This window comes from Macaca thibetana, chromosome 1 (assembly GCF_024542745.1).
Source record: "Macaca thibetana thibetana isolate TM-01 chromosome 1, ASM2454274v1, whole genome shotgun sequence".
In the NCBI taxonomy this organism is placed as follows: Eukaryota; Metazoa; Chordata; class Mammalia; order Primates; family Cercopithecidae; genus Macaca; species Macaca thibetana.
The window spans coordinates 152,099,880-152,126,096 of record NC_065578.1 but is presented as its reverse complement, the minus strand read 5'-3'; the positions used below and the strand labels follow the sequence as shown (position 1 = coordinate 152,126,096).

The window sequence follows — 26,217 nt, the reverse complement described above, 5'->3', positions numbered from 1 at the left end:
ATGTAAGGATTCGTATAAACCCCATATGCTCCTCTAAATCTACCCTTTGCTTGGTATCTCAGATCACCAATGAGGAGAACTAAAAGAAGTTTGGAAGGAGAAGAAAGGACAATGAGATTAGGGTATTTATTTCCCCAGCTGCCTCCAAAAAGTCACCATAGGATGCCTGCATCCCTTGACCAATATAAAAATTTCTATGAAGTAACTTTCTTCACACTACCTCTCTGCTTCTAGCTATTAGTGAAAGCTCCCCTTCCCTTTCATGTTAGGGGTGATAAAGCCCCTAACTCTAATCCTGATCCAGGCTTCTGCTGTTACTAGCTCCCAGGTCTGCACTATCCCTTGCTGTTTCATAATATCTTTCCCAATGCATTATATATCTATTATCTACAAGGTCTGACAAACGTTGGCCATAACTAGGTACAGAATAATAAAACTACTAGAAGAGATGAAAGAGAAGGAAGAAGAGGAGGAGAAAGGAAGAAAGACAATAAATCTTAAAAGCACCAGAGAAAAAAAAGAATTACGAGGGACAACAATTAAACCAAGAGCTAAATTCTCAAAAGAAATAATAAAAGTCTGAGGAATTATGGAAAAATATATCCAAATTACCAAAAGAAAACAATTAGCAATCATGAATCCAATCACACCAGTGCAAATATCTTTCAAGAACTGAAACAAAATAGAGGTATTTTCAGACAAACAAAATATGACAATTGGTCACCAGCAGACTAAACAGATGCTAAAGGGTGTTCTTCAGGCAGAAAGAAAAATATACCAGATGGAAGGCAGAATATGACTGAAGGGATGAGGAACAATGAAAGGGGAAATAGATAAAAGTATCGATGCATAAGACAACAATGAAGATACATACAGTATGTATATACTTGACAATAATAACATATAAGTAAAGAAGGTAAAAGAGTTTAAAGCAGTCTAAAATCCTTGCAGTATCTAGGAAGGGGTACAAGTACTAATTTACAACAGAACTGTATTTTTCCAGAGTGCCCACCCAAAGTGTAGTAAAATAATTAGAAAGTTAATAGACAGGTGAATAATACCAAATAATCCCAAAAGAAGGTAAAAGAGCAGAGGAGAGAAAGAGAAAAGGCGAGACAACTAAGAGCAAACAGCAAGACAGAAGATAGAAACTAAGATATCACGTCAAATGTAATAAAGGTGATGAATTAACTCCTTCAAATTAAAGGCAAGTGTGTTAGAGTGGATTTAAAATAGGCTTCTTAGAAGAGCTATATCTAAAATACAAGAATATAGCAAGGTTTATGTTAAGGGATAGAAAAATATACCACGTAAACACTAAAAACAAATCAAAACTGGTGTTGCTCTATTAATATGACACAAAGTAGACTTTAAAGAAAAATTATTACTAGACAGACACACTTCACAATGTTAAGGTTCAAAGTAGCAGAAAGATAAAAAATTCCAAAATTCTAAAATAAAAGTTGTTTCTTTGGAAACATTTAATAATAAAGTTAGTAAATTGGCAATACTGATTGTAGAGGGGGGAGAACAAATAAGAGATAATGAAGATGAGCAAATATAATCAATATGAAGAATGAAAAAAGGAAAACAGCATCACTACATATCTTACAGACCTTAAAAGATAAAGGGACATTATTTATGAACAACTGTATACCAATAACTCTGAAACTTTAAGTACAATAGAAATATTCCTAGAAAAAATCAGCTTACAAAAACTGACTCCAGAAGTAACAGACAATTTGAATGGGTCTTTGATTATTTAAATAATTAAATCCAAAATGGAAAATTCCAAGCCCAGATTGCCTCACGTGGTGAATTCTTCCAAATATTTAAGGGAGAAATAAAAATGTTAAAATTCATTACAAAACTGCATTGATTAACGCAATGTGATACTGGTGAAGTTAAGTACAAACAAATCAGTGAAAGAGAATTGAGTCCAGAAAAAGATCCAGGCCTATAAAGACACCTATAAAGACACTTATAATTAAGTGAAAGACTGGACTGAAGACAAGTGAAGAAAGGATGGCATTTTCAAATAAATGATACTAGGTCAACTGGATATCTGAGGAAAAAATAAAACTTGATCTCTGTTTCATATCATACACAATAATCAGTCTAAGTGGATTTCAGATCTAAATGTGAATGGAAAACAATAAAACTAGTGGAAGATGATATGGGAAAGTATCTTGAACTTGAGAGTATGAAATTTAAACAAGACATAAAAGCACATAAATGAAAAATTGATATATTGTTCTAAATTAATAACATTTGCTCATCAAAATGCATCCTAAAAAGAGAAAATAGGAAAAACACATAGTAGGGAAAAAATATTTACAGCACATATAACCCATAAAGGGTTCATATCCAGACTATATAAAGAACTTCTACAAATCAATTTTTTAATAAAAAATGTATTATGTGTAGAAAAGGAGACCGCATAAGCACTTCATAAAAGAGAATAACCAAAGATGCTGACTCCCAGCAAAAATTTATGAAACGATGCTAAACCTCTTTAGTCATTCAAAAAATATATATCAAAACTAGAACAAGAAACAACTAAAAGCTCATTGGATTAGGTAGAATTAAGTAAACTGGAAACATCAGTGTTGGCAAGGAAGTAAAGCAGTGGAAATTCTCATGTATTGCAACCACTTTGTGCAAAACACTCAATGAAACCACTTTGGACAGCTGTTTGGCAGTATTTACTAAACAATATACATACACGTAAAGCCCAGCAATTCCACTCTGTCTAACAGAAATCAGGGTACTAAGAGTATGAATATTCATTTAAAAAACAACCTAAATGAACATCAACAGTAGATTGGATTAACAAATTGAAGGATATTCATACAAGCGATTACAAACAATAACAATGAACTAACTACTGATGGACTCAAAAGCATTCCTGAATCTCTCGAAAGCTGTACTGAACAAAATGAGATAACATAAAAGAATGCATCATTGTCCCATTTAATTTATATGAAGATCAGAAATCAGCAAAATAGAAACACTAGTGTTAGAAATCAGGTTGCTCTGGAGGAGGAAGAAGGGAGAAGTGATTAGGAGCAATGAGGGATGTCTGGGGAGTTGGTCACATTCTATTTCTTGACCTGGATGATGGCTACATAGATGCTTGCTTTGTTAGAATTCATTGAAAACCATATTTCTGTTTTAAACACTTTAAAAGAAACAATCAGAGATGTGACACAAATTTATTTACAAAGGCATACTGTTTCATTATTATGATAAAAAAGTTAAAAAAAGGAAGTAACCTAAATGCCAAATCTTGATATAGCCATACAATGAACTACTGTATAATCATTTAAGTTCCTGCTATAAAAGAATTTTTAATGTCATAAAAAGGGAAAATCTATTGTTGAGATAATAAAATAGAAAACTCACTATATACAGTGTAATTCCATTTTAATAAAATATACAAACATATATATGCTTTATATATGAAGGAACAAAAAGGCAGACAATATATGCCAAAATGTTAACAAGATAAAATCAAGGGCAATCATTATTTCATTATTTCTACATCTATATTTTTAAATTTTTTTACAAGTAACATGAAAAACTGAAATGAAAAAGTGGAATTAAAAAATTCTTTTTGTAAAGATTATCCAGAGGCTAACACTAAGTCTGTCTTCACTTGGAAGCACATCCCTGAGGCACGGTATTTCTCCCATAAAGTCTGAAGCACTCTTTCTTATAAGTTAACATTTATAGACTCCAGAGCTAAATATTGCAATGGTAACATAAAAAGAAATCATAAGATGTCTGCATGGCTCTGACACAGACTCCCAATCATTGTTTTCTTCGATCAGAGCCAGATCACAGAGCTCCTATTCCCCCTTTCACTAGAGTTTAACTGGGTTAAGAGCTTTATGAACAACAAGCAAATGGCCAAGCTATTTTTCACTAACATTTGTCTTCCTTCACAAATAAAGATTAAACCAAAGAAAATCGCCTCTTCCCCCAGCCCCATATGCAATGCCTGTGCCTAACCTTTCCTGCCCTCATGTGGTCCTCCCTTTCCCACTCAGCAAAGCTCTACCTCTCTTTCAACACCTTCCTAAACAGGTGTTTTTGCTTTTTTCTGGAAGCCCCCCATAATTCTCCTAATCCAATTGTGCTCAAAAGTTTCCTCAGCATGTATGAGTCCTGCAGGGCCCCTCAGCAGATCATTCCGCCTTTGCTGCAACTTTCTCTTCCAGCGGCTTCTATAACTTCCGGTGTCATTTTCCTACCTCTGAGTACGTGCCACTGCCTACATTTAGATGCATGAGGAAGAAGAAAAACCAAAAAAAAGATCTCAAAGTTCTCAGAATCTATTGTTTATAAAGAAACCAAATGCCACTTTACACATATTAGATGGCTACTCTCATCCATTAAGCTGGCTATATACAGAAAATAACAAGTGTTAGCAAGGATGTGGAAAAAAGGGAACCCTTGAGCACTGTTGGTGGAATGTAAAATGGTGCAGCTGCTATGCAAAACAGTATAGTAGTTCCTCAAAAAACTAAAAATAGAATTATCATGACTCAGCAATTCCACTTCTAGATACAACCCAAAAGAATTAAAAGCAAACACTTGAACAGAGATATTTGTACTCCAGTGTTCATAGCAACATTATTCATAATCGCCAAAAGTAGAAGCAACTCATATCCACTGATGGGTGAATGGATAAACAAAACGTGGTATATAGACACAATGAAATATTATTCATCCTTAAAAAGGAAGCAAATTCTGACACAACATGAATAAACCTTGATGACATTACACTAAGTGAAATAAGCCAGTTACAAAAGGACAAATATTGTAGAATTCCAATTATGAGGTACCTATGTTTGTCAAGAGAAGAACTGCCCAGCTGAGCCAAGCCCAAATTTCAACAGAATAATTATGCAACAAAATATTTATTTTATTAAACCACTAAGTTTTAGGGTGGTTTCTTATGTAGCATTATACAACTGAAACAATTAATACTACACCCCAGTAAAAGTGAGCAAGCTACTGACACACTCAATATGGTTGATGCTCAGAGCCATTGTGCTGACAGAAGCCAGGTACAAAATATTACACACTGAATCATACCACTTACCTGTACTTCAAGAACAGGTAAAACTAATCTATGGCGATAGAAATCAGAATAATGGTTACTTCAGTGGAGGGCAGTCTAGGATAAAACGGATGAGAACCTTCTAGGGTGCTGGAGAAATCCGATGTTTTGATCTAAGTAGTGGTTATGTGCAAGTATATGTTTGTAAAAATTCACTAAGCCATATACTTTAATGCATTTTTATCACACTTAACTTTATGTATTTTTTACCTCAATTTTTTAAAGTTTCAAAAAATTCTACTGAAAGGAGATTAGCTATAACAAAGCCTATATCAGATTATGATTAGTGCTATGAAAAAGTAAAAGGATAGAAATTTGTAGTAGGGTTCTCAGGGAAAGCCACTCTAATCATGTAACGTTGAGCAAACACCTCAATGAAGTGAGAGGAAAGGCCATTTAGGGGTCTGCCCCTAATGAGAGAACAGCAAGTACCCCAAGACCAGCAAGAGGCCATGGCACCTAAAACAGTAAAAGGCAGCCAAGGGATAGACTATGGAGTGCCTGATAGGCAACCATTGTGGATTTTATTGTGTGAGATGAGAGACTGCTAGGTCTAATGCTGCCAACATGTAGAAGAAGATGAGAACTGAGATCTGACCATTGGATTTGGCTATGTGGACATCACTGGACCCTTGACAAGAACAGTTACAGTTTCAATAGAGTGACAAGGATGAAAACCCGATCAGAATAAGTGCAAGAAAGAGAAGATAAAAAGCAGAAACAACAAGAACAGAGAACTCTTTCTAGGAGTCTTTCAGTAAAAGAAGCAGGAAAATGGGGCAGCAGGTGGGGTATGTGCAGAGAGCTTTACAAAGAGGGGATATATTCCTTGATCATACAGAAGAGAAAGGAAACAACTGAGGAGTGGGCAAGAGGAAATGAATTCAGCACAAAAGCTGACCCACTAGAAGGAAGGAAGCAGAGTATGTGGGCAGGCCACAAAGTGGATTTAGCTATGGGAGTACATGTAAGTTCTTTTTCTTTCCTTTTTTTTTTTTTTTTTTTTTTGAGATGGAGTCTTGCTCTGTCACCCAGATGGAGTGCAGTGGCGCGATCTCGGCTCTCTGCAACCTCCACCTCCCGGGTTCAAGGGATTCTCCTGCCTCAGCCTCCCGAGTAGCTGGGACTAGAGGTGCCTGCCACCATGCCCAGTTAATTTTTGTATTTTTAGTAGAGACCGAGTTTCACTATGTTGGCCAGGCTGGTCTCGAACTCCTGACCTCAGGTGATCTGCCCTCCTCAGCCTCCCAAAGTGCTGGGATTACAGGCGTGAGCCACTGCGCCCGGCCAAGTTCTCTTTTTATCGCTCCTCTTTTGTCAGTGAATAAGAAGTAACAGGATCAGGGAAGAATGCGAGCTGGGTATTGTCAGCCTGAAGAGAGAGGAGAAGCTATGAAGGTTTGCCTTGTTGGAGAACACATCCTGGGGAAATTCAGGGGGAATTCCAGGTGAGCTGAAGTCAATCTGCACAGTGATGGAGTTCTCCACTCACATTCTCCGGTCACATTCGGGGACTAGGACACAGCCTAGAGGAGGCAGAAAATAAGAGTCCAAGTGGGATGGGGGTTTGGCCAGGCATTAGGACTGAGGGGCAGAGGAACAGGAGTTGGGGGAATGGAGTTCAGTGCACTAGTGGAGGTGACGACCTAATTACAGTAGCTTCAAGATATGGGAGGAGGGAAAGCAGGGACATGTTATTTCCCTAACTCATTCCCACCACTGCTTCCTAGGTACACCTTCAAAAACAAAAATCAGATGAGATCCCACCCTAACGGAAGCCCATGATGGTTTCTTTGTGCCCACATGATAAACTGTAAACTCCTTGGCAAGACTCTAGGATTCTTTATCACTGGACTCGGCCTTCGTCCCTCCCCCAGTGCTAACTCTGATTTGGGCACAACGAATGTCTTGCTCATCCCTTATAGCACAGCCCTTTGCACATGTTCTTTCCTCTCCCAGAAACGCCCTACTTCCTCCTCACAAGGCTAAACCTACTCATCTCCACCAGGAAGCCTCCCTGGATTCTCCCACTAGGCTAAGTGCTCCCGGTTGTAGGCTGCAACACCTTGAACTGACCCCTAGAACACCTCTCACATTCTCTGCCGAGTCTATTATCTGTGGCCCCTACTAAACCAGGGGCTCCTTGGGGAGTTATATCCCTATCCCCTGTCATCTAAGTCAATTACATTTCTTCGAAGAGGGACCAACCTGAAAAAGGAGCCAAGAAAAGTTGGTGGGGAACTAAAAGAGAAGCCGAACTTGGGTTGGCCAGAGAGGATCCTGGGAGAGAAGAATGGCAAGTCAACAGAGGGGAGTCAGACACAGCAGCTGAGTTTATTCTGCTCCCCAGTGCTGAACTCTTTTTTTTTTTTTTTTTTTTTTTTATCATACTTTAAGTTCTGGGATACACCTGCAGAACATGCAGGTTACATAGGTATACACGTGCCATAGTGGTTTGCTGCACCCATCAACCCATCATCTACATTAGGTATTTCTCCTAATGCTATCCCTCCTCTACCCCCACAACCCCCAACAGGCCCTGGTGTGTGATGGTCCCCTCCTGTGTTCTCATTGTTCAACTCCCACTTATGATGAGAACATGTGGTGTTTGGTTTTCTGTTCCTGTGTTTAGTTTGCTGAGAATGATGGTTTCCAGCTTCATCCATGTCCCCGCAAAGGACATGAACTCATCCTTTTTTATGGTTGCACAGTATTCCCTGGTGTATATGTGCCATATTTTCTTTATCCAGTCTATCATTGATGGGCATTTGGGTTGGTTCCAAGTCTTTACTATTGTGAACAGTGCTGCAATAAACATATGTGTGCATGTGTCTTTATAGTAGAATGATGTATAATCCTTTGGGTATATACCCAGTAATGGGATTGCTGGGTCAAATGGTATTTCTGGTTCTAGATTCTTGAAGAATTGCCACAAGGAATCTTCTACAATGGTTGAACTCTTGCATTGCCTCAGAGCCATTTGTTTTTAGGTTTTACATTTTTTTTTTAACTCTTGAATCACAGTTTCACAGTCAATCACGGCTTCCTGGAAGCCATGCAGGATCGACTTCCTGCTGTTAGAAATGCTCCCCTAGCCATTCCCCAGCTCCCACATATACACACCCCAGGTAGGATCATGACTCGGGTGCCTGTGCAGGGACAGCACCTATAGCCCAGTCTTCCATGTGAAGCCTCTGCTTTAACAAGAGGCATGTCTGCTCCACAATCCTTCACCCACTGTGAGTGCAAGTCAGGAGGAAGACTGAGAACATAAATCAAAGGAAAAGTTCTAGACAATGTTTCCAGCATGGGGGCAGTGGCAACATCAGGAGCATCACTAAAAACAGACTCAGCCCCTGGCCACTGCTGGCAAGTCACACTCATCAAAAGAGAAACGCACTCATCCGCAGCACTTCCTGCCGCTAACAAGACACAGGAGTGAAAACTACTGTGTGTCTGATTTTGTCCTCTTTTTCCCAAAATAATTGGTTAGAAGAAATACTCAGCACAAACATAAAAGACAGAAATGCCACGGAAAAAAGAATGAAATATGAGGACACTATGGTACGACTTAGTTTTTCTGTCCATTTTACTATCGGACATAATGGCTTGTAAGAAATGTTGCTTTCACCCAGGTGCTACCACAGGCTGCTAAGACTGGCCAGCCTGCATCCTGGGGTCTCACCTCCTCTCCACCCTCCAATCAAACCCACAGCAGAAGGAAATCCCAGACCAAGACCTGTGCTGATCAGAATTGAAATCGCCATTGCTACAGAGTGATGATTTTTAATTGCTATTGCTAAATAAATCATGGTACATCCATACAATAGGATATTATTCTGCAATTTTAAAAAAGTTATCACAAAAAAATAAATCATGGTACATCCATACAATAGGATATTATTCTGCAATTTTAAAAAAGTTATCACAAAAGAAATGGACGAACCCGATATACATGTTGCTAAGTGAAAGAAACCAATCTGAGAGACTACATGCTGTGTGATTCCTATGTTACGACATTCTGAAAATGCAAAACTATAAAGAGATCAGTGGTTGCTAGGAATTGGGGTAGGGGGATAAATACGTGGAACACAGGGGATGTTTAAGGCACTGAAACTTCTCTATATGATACTGTAATGGTTGATATGCATCATTACACACTTGTCCAAACCCATAGAATGTATAATCCAAAGAATGAACTCTCATGTTAACTATAGGCTATATGCTATATGAACTTAGCTAACAATAATGTATTAATATTGGCTCATCAATGATGACAAGTGTACCACAGTAATGCAAAATGTTAATAGAGAGGAAACTGTGGGTGAGAAGGGGAGGGGAGGGTGGTCTCTGTACATCCCACTGCAATTTTCTATAAACTGAAACAGCTCTAAAACATAAAGTCTACTAATTTGAAAAACCAAATTGCTATTATGAGCCACAAGGACTGCCTATACAGTATCGTTAGAAATCAAAGGGGAAGAAAAGCCCTGGTCATCTCATGACTTTCACCTGACAGCTTCCCAACTGCTTCCAGCTGGACAGCAAGAGGAGTCACCGATGTGAAAACTGAAATGTTAGCCATCTACTTAAAAAGAACCACAGGTAAGGACTGACAGGGATAAATTAACAGGCTAAGCAATGAACGTTGGTCCAACTTGCTTTCAGCATCAGCGATAAGGAAAGCCTGGAAGAGCAGGGAATAGTGAGCCTAGAAGAACCTAGAGGTGAGGCCATTCACCCAGGATAGGCAATGAGACCTTGGAGTCACTGCTGACCTCCACCCTCACCATCCATCCCCACACACCTGCACCAGTGACCTCATGTTAGGGTCACACAGGCTGACCACCCAAACCCGTCACCCCTCAGCTGTGAAAAAGGTCCATGAAAATGAGGGGAACAGCAGGCGCCACGCCAGGGAATGATTCAGAGAAAGGGCCCCAGGGACTGAAATGCATAGCTTGGTTCCCTCGTCTTCCAGATTCTCTGATGAGACAGCATGACCTGCAGGAGAAAGCACAAGCCCAGGAGTCAGGAGACTAGAGTCCGGTTTCACTACCTCAAAACAGCTGCCATCAGGCAAATGGACAAACTGTCCCTTTCATCTGCAAAACCAGGATAATACCTGCTCTCAAGCCACAGAAGGTTAGAGCTGGGATGGGCTCATCACACAGGTGAGGCAAAGAAAAGTTGAGGGAGATGAAGTTACTTTCACAAGGTTGCACAACTGGGTGAGAAAGTCCCTCTTGGGTAACAACTTGCCGTCCTCCCAGTTCAGCGCAGTCTCTTCACTGCCACACAGAGTTAGGATAAAGGTGATCTGTATGAGTGTTTTGGAAACTTGAAATCACAAGATAAAGGAAAATTTGTCATGCTGTCATCTTTTCATTGGCACATTTTGCTCCTGTTCTGCTAGAAGGTGAGTATCTCCCATGAATGTGAGCTCTTGGCAAGTGTCAGCTGCATCACTGGCACTAGCTGGTTGTGCTGCTGCCTGAGGTTTCAGAGCCAGGGATAGAAAAAAGCTCTTGGCCACCTTCAGGCTCCAGGGCACCAGCACTGTCACCTGGGAGATAACAGCCCCATTCTCCCCTTTGCATTTCCACACTTCAATAGCAGTAAGCAGTAAGTTTCCTTAGGAGAGCGAATCTGTTTTGTCGGTAATAATTCAGTCTTTAACACATGAAACACACTAGCCCAACAATCCACTCAGCACTTGAAAGAGACTTATTTAGCTTTTGCTTTGACATACCCATTCCAAGCTTTAGTTTGCTCTGTTTCCAGACCTTTTGTCCTCCAACCATTTTAACTAATGTGCAAACATATTCTCAAACGGCCTCGGAAACAGATTATTACCAACAGACTGGAGAATGACGCAAATGTAGCCCATCTACATAAGTGAAACAAGTTTAGCCAAAGGGATCACTTGTGTGGCTTAAATCATGGAGATGGGCTATATCCACAGGGCTGAATTCATAATTGCAGGCTTTAACAATTTACCCCAGTTCTTTTTTGACCCAGGCTTTGGGTGGCTCCAATCTTTTCACTTCAAGAACTCCCCACCCCCACTGCACACATACACACAGATGGCAAAGCCAACACAGCTCACGTCCTTCTTTGGTGGTCTCCACTGGCACACAAGTCCATTGGCATAATTTTGAGAACACCAAAGATGATTCAGCTAGCTCCACATGTACTTTTTATGAGAAATGAGTCAATAAGTTGTTTCTCTGCACACTCCCCCAGAGAAAGAACCTAGAGCACAGGGAGCTGTAATATTAGATTAGTAACTCCACAACAGATCACAGGTGAGAAGACAGCATGTGGTAAATAGGAAGCCACTAAGCCATTAATCAGAATTCTCCAACCCAGGGGGTTTTCCCTCAGCCGAATCCAGGTTCAGAAGATGGGGTGCCCTTCATGGGCTCTCCAACATCCTCTAACCAACATCAGCCATTCATTCCCACTAATTTAATGGTGTCATTTCACTAAAGGACTATGCCTGGGAAACTGTGCTGGGTCTGTCCCTTGGCAAGCATCTTCAACTGCTCATGTCATCCCCAACACAGATGCCTTGGGGAGAATGTAGCTGCCCACCTCCATCTACCCCAACCAGACCCTGTGTCCAACTTCTCCACCACACTCAGACAAGCCAAGGAGTGAGCCACACACGTCAGAAGCTTCCTGGTCAGTTTTGACTCAACTGTCCATTGAAGTGTTTTGTTCCTATTTTATAAATATCTGATGCTATTAGGAATAGAGAAGTCAGAAGGGAACTCATTATTACTGTGATTATATGGTATGTTATTCGATCTTGAGAGAGTCATTTCCCCTCTGAGTCTTTTTTCTTACTTGTGAATTAAGAAGGTTGAACTATAAGACCCCCATGGTCCTGTCAGGCTGTGACCTCAAGTGGGTCTACTTATTACCTGCTAAATGGTCCCAGCCCCCACCCTGTTTTCCTCCCACCCCAATTACAAGAAAGAGGTCAGGGTGCTAGGCCTCTTGTTCTTACAGTAAGCTTCTGGAGGTGAGACTAATGCAGATGAGATTTAGCATTCACCAGACTTTAGCTCTTGGAGCTGGCAGGAAACTCAAATAATCCACCACCCAAAAGCTATGCAGTAAGGCAGGTATAGCAGTACTATCCCCAAGACGTACATAGGAAAACCATGATCCAGAAAGGCTAAATGATATGCACAAGGATCCCAGCTGTTTTAACGGGTGATACCAAGAGAACTAAAAGCCAAATCTTCCCATTCCTCACACTGCTCTCCCTCCACACCACCAGAGTTGTTATGAAAGGGCATTATTTGAGGTGTTAGCCAAAGCTTTAAAAGAAATTACCAAATATAAAATGATATCTTACAGAAGGAAACAATAGCTATAGCCCTTAATATTTATACTATTATTTATGACCCAGAGGTGATAGTAAGAGGTTTGATACTAAGCCCTTTACCAATGAGAAAGCTACAGATAACTGACATTTTTCCTATTAACCAATCTATTTCATGAATCTATAAATCAGAAACCACTACTGGGGTATTTATAAATAACAGCAAAGGAGTTCCAACCCAACATATTCAGTTGGTTTGGAACTCCTTCCCAGGGGAGAAGAACTCTGCTCTGTTAACCTACCAGGTGACTGACACATTTTACATATGTGTTTATAGTTCTGCCAATTTTTAATAAGAATCTGTGGAAGCTGGAAAACTGTTCTATTTATCTGCAAAATTTCAGTGCCATTACTCTAAATAGAAAATGGTTTATTTTAAAAACCAGTGTGTTTTTAAAGCTAAATTTCACTTTCCCCATATGTGTTTAAGAAGCTCTTTTAGATTCACATAATTTATTTGAATTATCTAAGCCAAAATGATCATATTTTCCTAAGAAAAAATTTTCTAAAAATGTGCTCACAGAGAAAAATATTCCCAACATGTACTAAAATTCTCATTTGTGGGCCAGGAGTGGTGGCTCATACCTGTAATCTTAGCACTTTGGGAGGTCGAGGCAGGTGGATCACTTGAGGTCAGGAGTTCAAGACCAGCCTGGCCAACATGGTGAAACCCCATCTCTACTAAAAATACAAGAAATAGCTGGGCAGTAGCATGTGCCTATAATCCCAGCTATTCGGGAGGCTGAGGCAGGAGAATTGCTTGAACCCGAGAGACGGAGGTCATGGTGAGCTGAGATCGTGCCACTACATTCCGGCCTGGGTGATAGAGCAAGACTTTGTCTCAAAAAAAAAAAATTCTCATTTAAGAACCCCAACATTCATGTTAGGTATGATTCTGCTCTTGTAAATGATCAGTCTTGACTCATTTCATCCCCCTACAAAATTCACACAAGCCACCCCAGAGAATTAGTCTTTGGGATTTTAAAGTATTTTAAAACCCACCACACAGATACAAGCATGGGTTGTTGTGAATCTAGAGCATCTGAGCATCCAAATTCTCTCCTTCCAGCTCTACATTGGCAGCATTTTGTAGCAAGAGCTACATTGGAAAGAGAAGCTCACTGGAAAGAGAAGTGGTAGCAGTTCTGTTTTCCCAGAGAAAAGGCTGCTGTCCCACTGCTGGTACTGATCTGAAGGCACAAAGGCATCATTATACCACCAGTAAGACATGGAGTCTTGACATCCCGGGAGGATGACCTGGATGTCCCAGGTCTTGACATTCCGGGAGGGAGCAGGCTGTTCCTTTTAATGTTCTCAAGCCTGAGTCCTATGAGCCCTTTAGTTCTGAAATGTGTCTTGCACCTCAACTTAGTTTCCAGGTGGCTTCCTAGATTACCCACACAACCCAGCCAGACTGAGACCTTGGGAGCCTCTGTAATCTGAAGCAATGAGGGCCCAGCTGATCAGGGCTGGAGACTTGCCAAATGAACTGCCTTATCTTAATCCATCTGGAATGTCAACTAGGAGTAAGAAAAAGGAAGGACAATTCCCACAGAACACAAACTAGATAAGAATCTGACATTTTTCTTTGCAATGACTTGACATCCTCACTTTTTCAAAGAAAATCACCTTAATCAGTCCAGTGGCCCTTCCTGCTACCACATGGCCCAGGCACTCATTCAGAAAATGACTTAGAGCATGTCCTAATTCCAACACATTTACAGAGAATTTAGCTTCCTTTAATTTCATCCATTGCCTGCAGGACTAACAATTGAAAACAGTTGCTGTAGTTTGAATGTTTGTCTCCTCCAAACCTCATGTTGAAATTTGATCCCCAGTGTTGGAAATAGGGCCTAATGGGAGGTGTTTGGGTCATGGGGGTGGATCCCTCTTGAATAGATTAATGTCCTCTCTGGGGGAAGTGGGGTGGTAAGTGGATTCTTACTCCATTAGTTCCCACAAAAGCAGGTTGTTACAAAGAGCCTGGCACCTCCTCTTCCTGTCTCTCACTTCCTCTCTCACCATCTGATCTCTGGACAAGCTGGCTCCCCCCTTCACCTTCTACCATGAGTGACCCGGTCCGAAATCTTCCAGCCATCAGAATTTTGATTTTTCTTTGTAAGTTACCCTGCCTCAGGTATTTCTCTATAGCAACACAAAATGGACTGAAACAGCAGTGTAATCCAAAACAATACTGCTCCTCTTAACCACAAGCTGGTGCCTGACTACCTCAGTACATGGTTGCCTCCAAATTCATTTTAGCGAAGAAGTAACTCATCTCAAAATTTAACAGAAAAAAGGAAAAGCAAACTTTCAGGAAAATGGTATTCCTATTACCAGGAGTTAATTGGCTATGAAACAGCCAAAAGTCAGCAGCAGATAAAAGAAAAGTCTGCATAATTAGAATAACCAATAGGTAGACATTCAGCAACTATATACTCAATAGAAGACTTGCCAGTGCAGTGGCCATGCATGCCTGCTACTGCAGGCCCACCATTCCTGAACCAGTGGCTTACATTCCACGTGGAGTAGGAGTAAGCCTTTGGTCTCTTCCCCACCCATTCACCGTCATGCAGGGCCTCCAAACCGCCAAAGGATGGGAACAGCAGGCAAGGGTATCTATCAAGCATGCTCCCTCTGTTCTACACATCAGTCATGCTATTTCCCACCCATTTATTCTTCTGTTGACCACCCACATTCAATTCAGTTTTAAAGACATGACAACAAGGTCCGAGATTTGAGGGATGTACCTGACTCTCTCTCCCCTCCAGTGGTGGTGGAATCTGATCAGCAAAACCAATCTTCCCTGGATCACCCATAAAGGCACTAACCTCATCCACGTTCTCAAAAGCGTTGATGACATCATATGGCAAACAGGACAGAAGGTCAATCACAAACCACGTCTTCAGGTAGTTCATGCGGATAAGTTTGGGGTCAGAAATCACCTCCCCTGCTGGTCCAACAAAGGTGGTATGAAAATTGAGCACAATATCCACCAGAAAGATAACATCCACGATGCTATCAACAACCAGCCAGGCCACATTGTTCTGCCTGGTTTTGAAGGAGACATTATAAGGGACCAAGATGGCTGTATAGAAGGTCAAGATCAAGATGATCCAATCCCACGTGGTCTTAAAAACACAGTAATGTAAGATGATGTGAGGGGGAGTCTTTGGTGCCTCTTGCTTGTACTGGGGAAGGATGTCTGAGCCCAGCTGTAGGACCTGTACAGAAAAACATGACCAAGAGAGAACTAAGTTAGGATTTAATTGCAAGTATCTAACCAGTCAGCATCTGTGATTGACAAATGGTCACAACACTCTAGATAAATCGTTTGGATACAATAACAGGTATAAAGGAATATGGGAAAATGAAAGTGAACATTTATAATAGAAATAATCATAAAGAAACAATTACAAACTACTATTTGGCTGTGAGCCAAGTGTTATACTAAACACTTTACACACATTTATTATCTCAATTCTAAATACACCTTTGTTCTATTAGCCAATTATTATTCCATAAGTTAGAAACTGGGGCTCAAAAAGATTAAGCAACTTTTTGTTCAATAAATATTAATTGCTCTGATTTCATCCAACAGTGGCAGAATGCACATTCTTCTCATCAGCACATGGAACATTCTCCAGGAAGACTATATGTGAGATGACAAAACAGTGTTAACAAGTTTTTAAAAATCAAATTCATATCAAGAATCTTTCCTGACCACAGTGAAAGTAAACTAGAAATTGAAACATGTGGAACTTGGGAAACTTTATGAATACATGGAAGTTAAACATGCTCCTGAATGACCAGTGGGTCAATAGAGAAATTAAGAAAGAAATTTTAAAGTGTCTTGAAACAAATGAAAACATAACAAAAACCTATGGGATACAGCAAAAGCAATACTAAGAGGGAAGGTTATAGCAATAAATGCCTACATCAAAGAAGTTAAAAGATTTTAAATAAACAACCTAACAACGCACCTCAAGGAACTAGAAAAGCAAGAACAAACCAAATCCAAAATTAGAAGAAGGAAAGATATAAAATAAGAACTAAATTAAATAAAATTGAGACAAAAAATACAAAAGAGCAATGAAATGACAAGCTGGGTTTTTTAAAACCTAAGTTTAAAAAACCCAAACCTTTAACCAAGAAAAGAAACCCCCAATAAAATTCAAGATGAAAAAGGAAATATTACAAGAAACAGCAAACAAATAAAAGGATCATTAGAAGCTACTATGAATAATCATATGCCAACAAATTGGAAAACCTAGAGGAAATGGATAAATTCCTGGACACATACAATCTACCAAGATTGAAACAGGAAGAAATGGAAAACTCTAACAAACCAATAACAAGAAATACGATTAATTGAATCAGTAATTTTAAAAATCTCCCAACAAAGAAAAGCCCAGGACCAGATGGCTTCAATGCTGAATGTTACCAAAGTTTTAAAGAAGAATTAGTACCAGCTATTCTCAAACTATTTTTAAAAATTGAAGGAGAGGGCATTCTTCCAAACTCAATCTATGAGGCCAGCATTACCCTGATACCAAAACCAGACAAGGGCAAATCGAAAGAAGAAAACTACAAGCAAATATTCCTGATGAACCTACATACAAAATCTTCAACACAACACTAGCAAACTGAATCCAACAGAACATCAAAAAAAAAAATGGTGTACACTATAATAAACTGGAATTTATCCAGAGATGCGAGAATGACTCAACACATGCAAATTAACAAACATGGTACATCACATCAGCAGTAGGGGAAAAAAATTATTATCTCAATAGATGCAGAAAAAGCATTTGATAAAATTCAATATCCCTTCAAGATTAAAAAAAAAAAAAAACTCTCAACAAATTAGGTATAGAAGAAAGGTACTCAAATGCCTTACATTCGCAGCAACCTGCATGAGATTGGAGACTATGATTGTAAGTGAAGTAACCCAGAAATGGAAAACCAAACATCGTATATTCTCACTCATGAGTGGGGGCTAAGCTAGGAGGATGCAAAGCCATAAGAATGACACAACAGACTTAGGGGACTCAGGAGGAAAGGGTAGGAAGGGGGTGAGGGATAAAAGACTACAAATTGGGTTCAGTGTATGCTGCTTGGGTGATGGGTGCACCAAAATCTCACAAATCACCACTAAAGAACTTATTCATATAACCAAACACCTACCTGTTCCTCAGTAACCTATGGAAATAAAAAAAATATATATATATATAAAGACCTTACAGGACAAACCCACAGCTAACATCATACTGAATAGGAAAAAGTTGAAAGCCTTCCCTTTAAGATCAGGAACAAGACAAGAATGCCCATTTTCACCACTGTTATTCAACATAGCACTGAAAGTCCCAGACAGAACAATTAGGCAAGAGAAAGAAATAAAAGGCATCCAAATTGAAGCAGAGGAAATAAAACTGTCCCTGTTTACAGACATAATCATATATTTAGAGAAACACAGACTACACACACACACACAAGACCTGTTAGAACTGGTAAACAAATTCACTGAAGTTGCAGGATACAAAAATCAACATACAAAAGTCAGTAGCATTTCCACACACCATCAGCAAACAATCTGAAAATGAAATCAAAGGAGCAATTCCATTATCAATAGCTACGAAAAAAATTAAGTGTCTGGGAATAAATTTAACCAAAGAGAAGAAAAAATCTCTACAAATAAAGCTATAAAACACTGAGACAAGAAATTGAAGAGGACACAAAAAAATAGAAAAGTATTCCATGGATTAGGAGAATATTATTACAATGTCTAATTACCCAAAGCAATCTACAGATTCAATGCAATCCCTATTAAATTACCAATGACACTCTTCACAGAAGTAGAACAACTTAATCCTAAAATTTACATGGAATCACAGAAGACCCAGAACAGCAAAAGCTATCCTGAGCCAAAAGAACAAAACTAGAGGAATCACATTACCTGACTTCAAACTATACTACAGAGTTAAAGTAACCAAAACAACAGGGTAGTTGCATAAAAACAGACACATAGACCAATGAAACAGATAGAGAACCCAGAAGTAAATCCATGTATCTACAATGAATTCATTTTCAACAAAGGTGCCAAGAACATACATTGAGAAAAGGACAGTCTCTTCAACAAATGGTGCTGGGCAAACTGGATATCCATATGCAGAAGAATGAAATTAGAACCCTATCTCTTCTCATACTCAAAAATCAAGTCACACTGGGTTAAAAATTTAAATCTAAGACTTCAAACTATGGAATCACTAAAATAAAACTTTAGGGAAACTCTCCATGTTGCTGGACTGGGCAAAGATTTTTAAGGTAAACCTCAAAAGTACCGGCAACCAAGGCAAAAATAGCCAAATAGGATTATATCAAGCTGAAAAGCTTCTGCACAGCAAAGGAAACAATCAACAGAATGAAAAGACAACCTACAGAATGGGAGAAAATATCTGCAAACTATTCATCTAACAAGGGATTTCTAGAATATACAAGGAATTCAACTCAACAGCAAAAATTGTATAATGTGATTTAAAAATTAGGAAGTAATCTGAATAGCTATTTATCAAAAGAACACATACAAATAAATGGCCAACAGGGATATGAAAAAATGCTCAACATTACTAATCATCAGGAAAATGCAAATCAAAATGCAATGAAATATAATCTTATCCCAGTTAAAATGGCTATTATCAAAAAGACACATATACACAAAAAAATTTTGATGGGCTGGGCGTGGTGGCTCACGCCTGTAATCCCAGCACTTTGGAAGGCCAAGGTGGGTGGATCACCTTAGGTCAGGAGTTCGAGATCAGCCTGGCCAACGTGGTAAAACCCGGCTCTACTAAAAATGCAAAATTAGCCGGGCATGGTGGCATGCACCTGTAATCCCAGCTACTCAGGAGGCTGAGGCAGGAGAAACACTTGAACCCGGGAGACAGAGGCTGTAGTGGGCCAAAATCATGCCACTGCACTCCAGCCTGGGCAACAGAGCAAGACTCTATCTCTATAAAAATAAAAAATAAAAAATAAATACTGGTGAGGATCCAGATGAAGGGAAATTATTATATACTTTTTGGTGGGGATGTAAATTAATACAGCCATTATGCAAAACATACTGAGGTTCCTTGAATAAAAACAGAACTACCATATGATGCAGCAATCCCATTGGTGGGTATATATCCAAAGGAAAGGAAAATGGTATGTCAAAGAGCTATTGGCACTCCCATATTTATTGCAGCATTATTCACAGTAGCCAAGATACGGAATCAACCTAACTGTCCACTGACAGATGAATGGATAAACAAAATATGAATGGATATATATACCCAATAGAATATCATTTTGCCATAAAAAAAGAATGAAATCCTGTCATTTGCAGCAACATGGATAACCCTGGAGGATATTACATTAAATGAAATAAGCCAGGCACAGAAAGACAAATACCACATGTTCCACTCATATATGAAAGCTAAAAAAGCTGAACTCCTAGAAGTAGAGAGTAGAATAGTGGTTACCAGAGGCTGAGAATGGTACCAGAAGAGAGTGTGATAGGGAAGGGTTGGTTAATTGATACAAAATTTCAGCTAGAGTAAAAAAACAGATTAAGTATTTAAGATGATGGATATCCCGACTACCCTGATTTGATTATATAAATTTATCAACCTATCACATGTACCCCCAAAATAAGTATATCTAAAGTGTATCAATAAAAGTTTTTTTTAATTAGTATTTGATAGGAGAAATAAGTGTTCTATAGCACAGTAGAGTGAATAGAATAATAATTTACTATATTTCAAATAACTAGAAGAGAGGATTTTGAATGTTTCTAGCACAAAGAAATGAAAAATGTTTGAGGTGATGGAGACCTCAATCACCCCAATTTCATCATTACATACTGCATACATGTATCAAAATATCATGTGTACTCCATAAACATACATAATTATGTATCAATTAAAATTTTTAAATATATTTATTGCTCTGTGCCTGGAACTGTTCTAGGTACTGGACGTGCAGCAATGAAGGAAACAGCATGATGCCTGCTCTCGTGGAGCTCAGTCTAGGAGACAAATCAAAATCATTTCAAATTGTGATAACCACTAAATAACACTGGGGCAGGCAGAACACTGTGATTTGATAAAATGTGACTTGAGTAAGAGAGGGAAAGTGTTTGAATTGAAACCTAAGTGACAATAAAGAACCAGCCATTTAAGTTTGTATGGAAAAATTATCCTAGGCAGAGGGTGTAACTGGTGTAATAACCCTAGGGTGAAATAAGCTTGATATTATCAGGAAAAGAAAGAAGTCCAATGTGGCCGAAGCACAATGAGTGGGAGGAGGCGAGGGAGAAGATGCTAGATGAGCTCTGAAAGGAAAACGGAAACTAGTCCACACAGGACCCAGTGGGATATTGGGAGGTGTTAGATTTTATTCTATGTACGGCTGGGTGTAACCAGAGGGTTTTAGGTAAAAGAATAATAATCGGATGCATGTTTCTAAAAGATCACCCTGGCTGCTTTCTAGATAATGAGTTGGTACAAAGGATTGAGGGAAGAATAGAATCTGGGTACTTGTTATAACAGAGAAAAAGATGAGACGATAGAGAAAAGCAGTCCAATTTTGTACATATCAATATTTCTGCAGTATAACCCAGCTGGACTTGCTGATAGCTAGAAAGAAAAGGAAAAAAAAGGCAACGAAGAGTACCAACTACTACATTCCATGAGCCCAGCATGCTGGCTGGCCCAAAGGAGGCACTACAGGACTGTTTTTAAGTGAGTGAGTGAACTCTAAAGTCCTCCAGCTAGCGAGAGATGGAGACAGGATCACAAAACAGATCTAACTAGATTCAAAACACATGCTGTTCCACATCATGGTTACATTTCCCTGAGTAACTTAGGATTCTAAGGAAGCAGACTTAGTGCAGGAAGAAGTCCAGAGAAGGTTGGTTCCAGGAGAGACTCACCAACGGGTTTCATCCTCATTAGTCAAAGGCAACAAGCTGTGCCTTCTCATACCAAGCCAAGCTGGAAGGGACTCCCAGCTGCTCCTCTGCCACTTGCAGGTTCTTATAAATCTCTAGGTAAAACTCCTCTTGTGTCATGGGAACTTCTTGTTACCTCTAGAGGTTGAAGACCGTTTAGTAAAGGTAAAATTAGCTGAACACCCCTGTTTCCCCTATGGTTGACACCAGCCTTTAAAAGGGGGCAAAGGAAAGCTAGGAATCCAGAGTGTCAGTGTGCGTCTTTGGGTGGAAGAACTCTTTCCACTCCTCCTGCGAATGCACTCCTCCCTACTATGCTTGAGATTTTAATTTCTCTCTCCATGAAAAGGAAATTACAAGAGTGTGATTAAGGAAGCTTGGATTCTGAGACCTCAGCAAGAAAGAAGTTTGGCCTTTAAGAATTGTTGGGAAAAGCTGAGTGTTGAGAGAAGCTGAGGCAGAGCTTGGATAATGTAAAAGAGTCTTGGAACATGTCTGGGGTCCAGGGTCTAAAACCCCTCATGGCCTTTGGAACACCAAGTTCTGTGCTAAAGGGTGGAAGGCTCCCCTGACGCACCATAGTCTAAGCCCAGGGCCCAAAACCCCTCGTGGCTTGGACAGAATCCATGGCTCAGGGCATAAAACCTCTCCTGACCTCTGGCATGTGTCTAGACTTGCTGGCTCCTTGCTTCTAGCCCTCCCAGGCTCCTAGATGGATTTTGTCTTAGAATTGGCCATATAAATGCTAAACCATCACAGCTGTAAATCATGTGCTTAATGCAACGCCCCCTTTCAACCCCACATTCTTGCCACCTGTTTCTTTGTTTGATCACCAATAAACAGTCTGGGCTTCCAGAGCTTGGGGCCTTTGCAGCCTCCATAACTAGTGTTGGCCCCGTGGACCCACTTTCTCTCTCAAATTGTCTTTTCTCATTCCTTTGACTCCACCGGACTTTGTCACCCCCACAACCTGGTGTGGGGTCTGATCACCCCAACAAGAATACAGCAAATAAATGAACCAAATAGGACTTCCATTTCTGGAATGATAGAGTAGACATATTTTTCCCTATTCCTCCCTCTAAGTGCAACTAAAAAGCCTTCATCATTATATCTAAAACAAATATAAGACGACTCTGAAAGGTGGAGAAAAGAAAGCAAACTGGCTAGGAACGACACAGTGGTGAGCTCTCCGGGTTTTCCTTTTGACTCATGTATTCCTGACTTGGAGCTAAAGAAGCCAGCAACCTGGAAACTCCAAGGAGTACAGACAAAAAAAAAAAAAAAAAAAAAAATCCCAACAAAAGCCTATTCTTTCCAGCCAAAAGGACTGGGAAATGAGCAGCCTCAAAAGACAGAAAGCTGTTAGATAATAAGCACTCTACTATAACCACATAGCACAGAAAAATTGTGTGCCCCCACCCCGCCTCAGCTAAGTCAGCAGGGCCTACTAGGAAGCCTAGACTTCCCCTTTCTTGAGGCTGTAATGAAGCACCCAATCTCCCATCTCCTCTCCTACTGAGATATTCCAGCCAGAAAAGGCCCAGTAAGAAGCATGGACTTCCACACAATGCCACCTCCACCAACAGTAATGAGGTGCCCCTTTCCCTCCTCAATGGGATGGTCAGAGGAAGCCTAGTGGACAGCTGGGATTTTCACCACTGCCCAGCAGTCATGAGGTCATCCCCCACAACGCAGAGAGGTATCCATGTAAGCTTAGTGAGGAGCTGGAATTCCTATCTCTACCCAGCAGTAACAAGGAGGAGTACCCCCCTCAGGTGTCAATTGAGGCTGAGTGGGAAATCTGTATGTTTACCCTGACCTGGCAAAAGTGAGAGGATGCCTACCTCTTCTTCTGCCATATAAATGTTAAACCTAAAATTCAAACTTTAAATAAGATCCGGAGACTACCCAAATGCCAAACTTTCAATAAAAAATTCATTCATTATACCAAGAACCAGGAAGATATCAAATGGAATGAAAAACAGGTAATCAATAGATGCCAACACCAAAATTATGTATCAGAAATATCAAAGATTTTTGAACAATCATAAAAGTGCTTTAACAAGCAATTAGGGACAAGCAAAGAAGATATAAAGAACCAAATGGAAGTTTTAGAACCAGAAAATATAATAACGAATATAAAAAAATCCAATGGATAGGCTTAAAAGCAAAATGAGGCCAGGCACAGTGGCTCATGTCTGTAATCCTAACACTTTGGAGGCCAATGTAGGAGGATCACTTGAACTCAGGAGTTTGAGGCCAGCCTGAGCAACATAGTGAGACCCCATCTCTACAAAACATTTAAATGTAGCCGTGCCTGGCGGTACATGCCTGTAGTTCCAGCTATTCAGGAGGCTAAGGTGAGAGGATTGGTTGAGCCCAGGCAGTTGAGGCAGGAGTGAGTCATGATCACTCCAGTGTGGGCAACAAAGTAGGCAAAGCTGTCTCAGGAAAAAAAAAAAAAAAAACCACAAATGAACAAGATGAAGAAAAAAATTAGTGAACTTTAACTTGAAGATAAAACAATAGAAATTATCCTATGATTGTTGTTCTGTAATAGAAAGTATCTGAACAATAGAGACAGAAAGGCAAATTACATAATGATAAAAAGCATCACTCCAAGAAGACGGAACAATCCTAATGTATATGTACCAAACAAGAACTGCAAAATATATAAAGCAAAAACCTAATAAAATCAAAAGGAGAAACAGACCCACAGTACTCCTCTCTCAATAACTGATAGAGCAACTAGGTAGAAAACTAGCAAAGAAAGAGAAGAACTCAACAATACCATCAAACAATAGAATTTAATCAATATTTACAGAATACTATCCCCAACAGAAGCAAAATACAGTCTTTACAAGTGTACACGAAATAGTATTCAGGATAGATCATATGCTAATCCATAAAATAAACCTTAATAAATACAACAATTAAAATCACCAGAGCATATTCTCAACTACAATGGAATCACACTAGAAACCAATAAAGATAATGGGAAAATATCCAAACACTTGGAAACTAAGTATCACACTTCTAAACAATCCATGGGCCAAAGATAAAGTGGCAAGGGAAACTTTTATTGAACTCAATGAAAATGAAAATAGAAGTGGGATACTGTGAAAGTAGCACAAAAAGGGAAATGTTTATCACTAAATGTTTACCTAAGACAAAAAGCCTTAAATCAATATTCTAAGCTCCCACCTCAAGAATCTATCAAAAGAGAACAAAAATAAAACTAAAGCAAGCAGGAGGAAGGAAATAATAATGAGCAGAAATCGATGAAATTAAAAATAGGAAAACAAGAGAAAATCAGTGGTCTTTGAAAAGATCAGTAACATAAAATAACATCAACAAACCTGTAATCAGACTGAAAATAAAAAGAGAGAGAACAGAAATTACCAGCATTAAGAATGGAAAAGAGAATATCACTATAAACACTGGAGACATTAAAAAAAAAAAAAGGGAATGCTACAAACAACTCTACACACATAAAGTTGACCAGTTAGATGAAATGGACCTCAAAAACCACAAACTACCACACCGATAGCCATAAAATTATTGAGGGAATCAAATGCATAGTTTTAAAACTCCCAGAAAAAAAATCCCCAGGCCCAGATGATTTTAATAAATAATGGTGTCAAAATTTAAAGAATTAACAGCAATTCTACACAATCTCTAAAAGAAAATAGAAGCAGAGGGAACACTTCTCAATTCATTTTGTGAAACTAATTTTACCCTGATTCCCAAAACCAAAGATAGTACAAAAAAGAAAACTACAGACTAGTAGCTCTCATAAATACAGATGCAAATATCCTTAACAAATAGTAGCAAACAGAATTCAGCAATATATAAAAAGAATGAGGCCAGGCGTGGTGACTCAGGCCTGTGATCTCAGTGCTTTGAGAGGCTGAGGTAAGAGGATGTTTGAGGCCAGAAGTTCAAGACCAGCCTCGGCAACATAGTGAGACCCCCCATCTCTACAAAAAAAAAAAAAAAAAAAAAAAGGCCAGTGATAGTGGTGCATGCCTATAGTCCTAGCTGCTTGGGAGGCTGAGGCAGGAGGATCACTTGAGCCCAAGAGTTCGAGGCTACAGTGAGCTAGGATCATAGCACCACACTCCAGCCTGGGTAACCAAGCAAAATCCTGCCACTTAACAAAAAACAAACAAAAAAAAAAGGTGGGGTACATTTCAAGAGTGCAAAGCTGGCTCAATATTGAAAAAAAAAAAAAAAGCCATGTAATGTACGATATAACAAGCTAATAAAAAAATCACTTATCAATTGATATACAAAACATTCAATAAAATTCAACACCTAACACCCATTCATGATAAAACTCTCAGAAAAAAAAAAAAAAAAAAAAAAAAAAAAAAAAAAAAAAACACAGAGAGAACTTCCTAAACTTAATAAAGAGCATCTACCAAAAAACCTACAGCTAACATTACTCTTAATGGTGAAAGACTGAAAATTTTCCCCCTACGACAAGGAACAAGGCAAAATATCAGCTCTCACCACTCTTAATCAACACAGTACTGCCATTGCAATAACCCAAAATAAGGAAATAAATGGCATTCAGATCAGAGAGGATGAAATAAAACTATCCCGATTTGCAAATGACATAATGCTACACAGAACATCCCAAAGAATTCACATAAAAACTTCAAGATACACATATAAAAATTATTGTATTTCTACATATAG

General features: G+C 39.3%; 2 protein-coding genes across 3 annotated transcripts in view; both read right to left on the bottom strand.

The window, feature by feature from the left end:
- Positions 1-26,217, bottom strand: part of LOC126948846 (cuticle collagen 2-like) — a 940,772-nt gene that overhangs the window by 777,770 nt on the left and 136,785 nt on the right. The gene's annotated exons all lie outside the window — the stretch shown is intronic.
- KCNH1 (potassium voltage-gated channel subfamily H member 1) overlaps positions 1-26,217 on the bottom strand; it is a 452,445-nt gene that overhangs the window by 328,854 nt on the left and 97,374 nt on the right. Inside the window, exon 6 of one of the 2 annotated variants that reach the window (XM_050781032.1) lies at positions 15,275-15,748. In XM_050781032.1, the coding sequence (XP_050636989.1) occupies positions 15,275-15,748 (474 nt within the window). The remainder of the gene's footprint in view (positions 1-15,274; positions 15,749-26,217) is intronic. The other variant, XM_050781040.1, reaches the window with a different exon arrangement.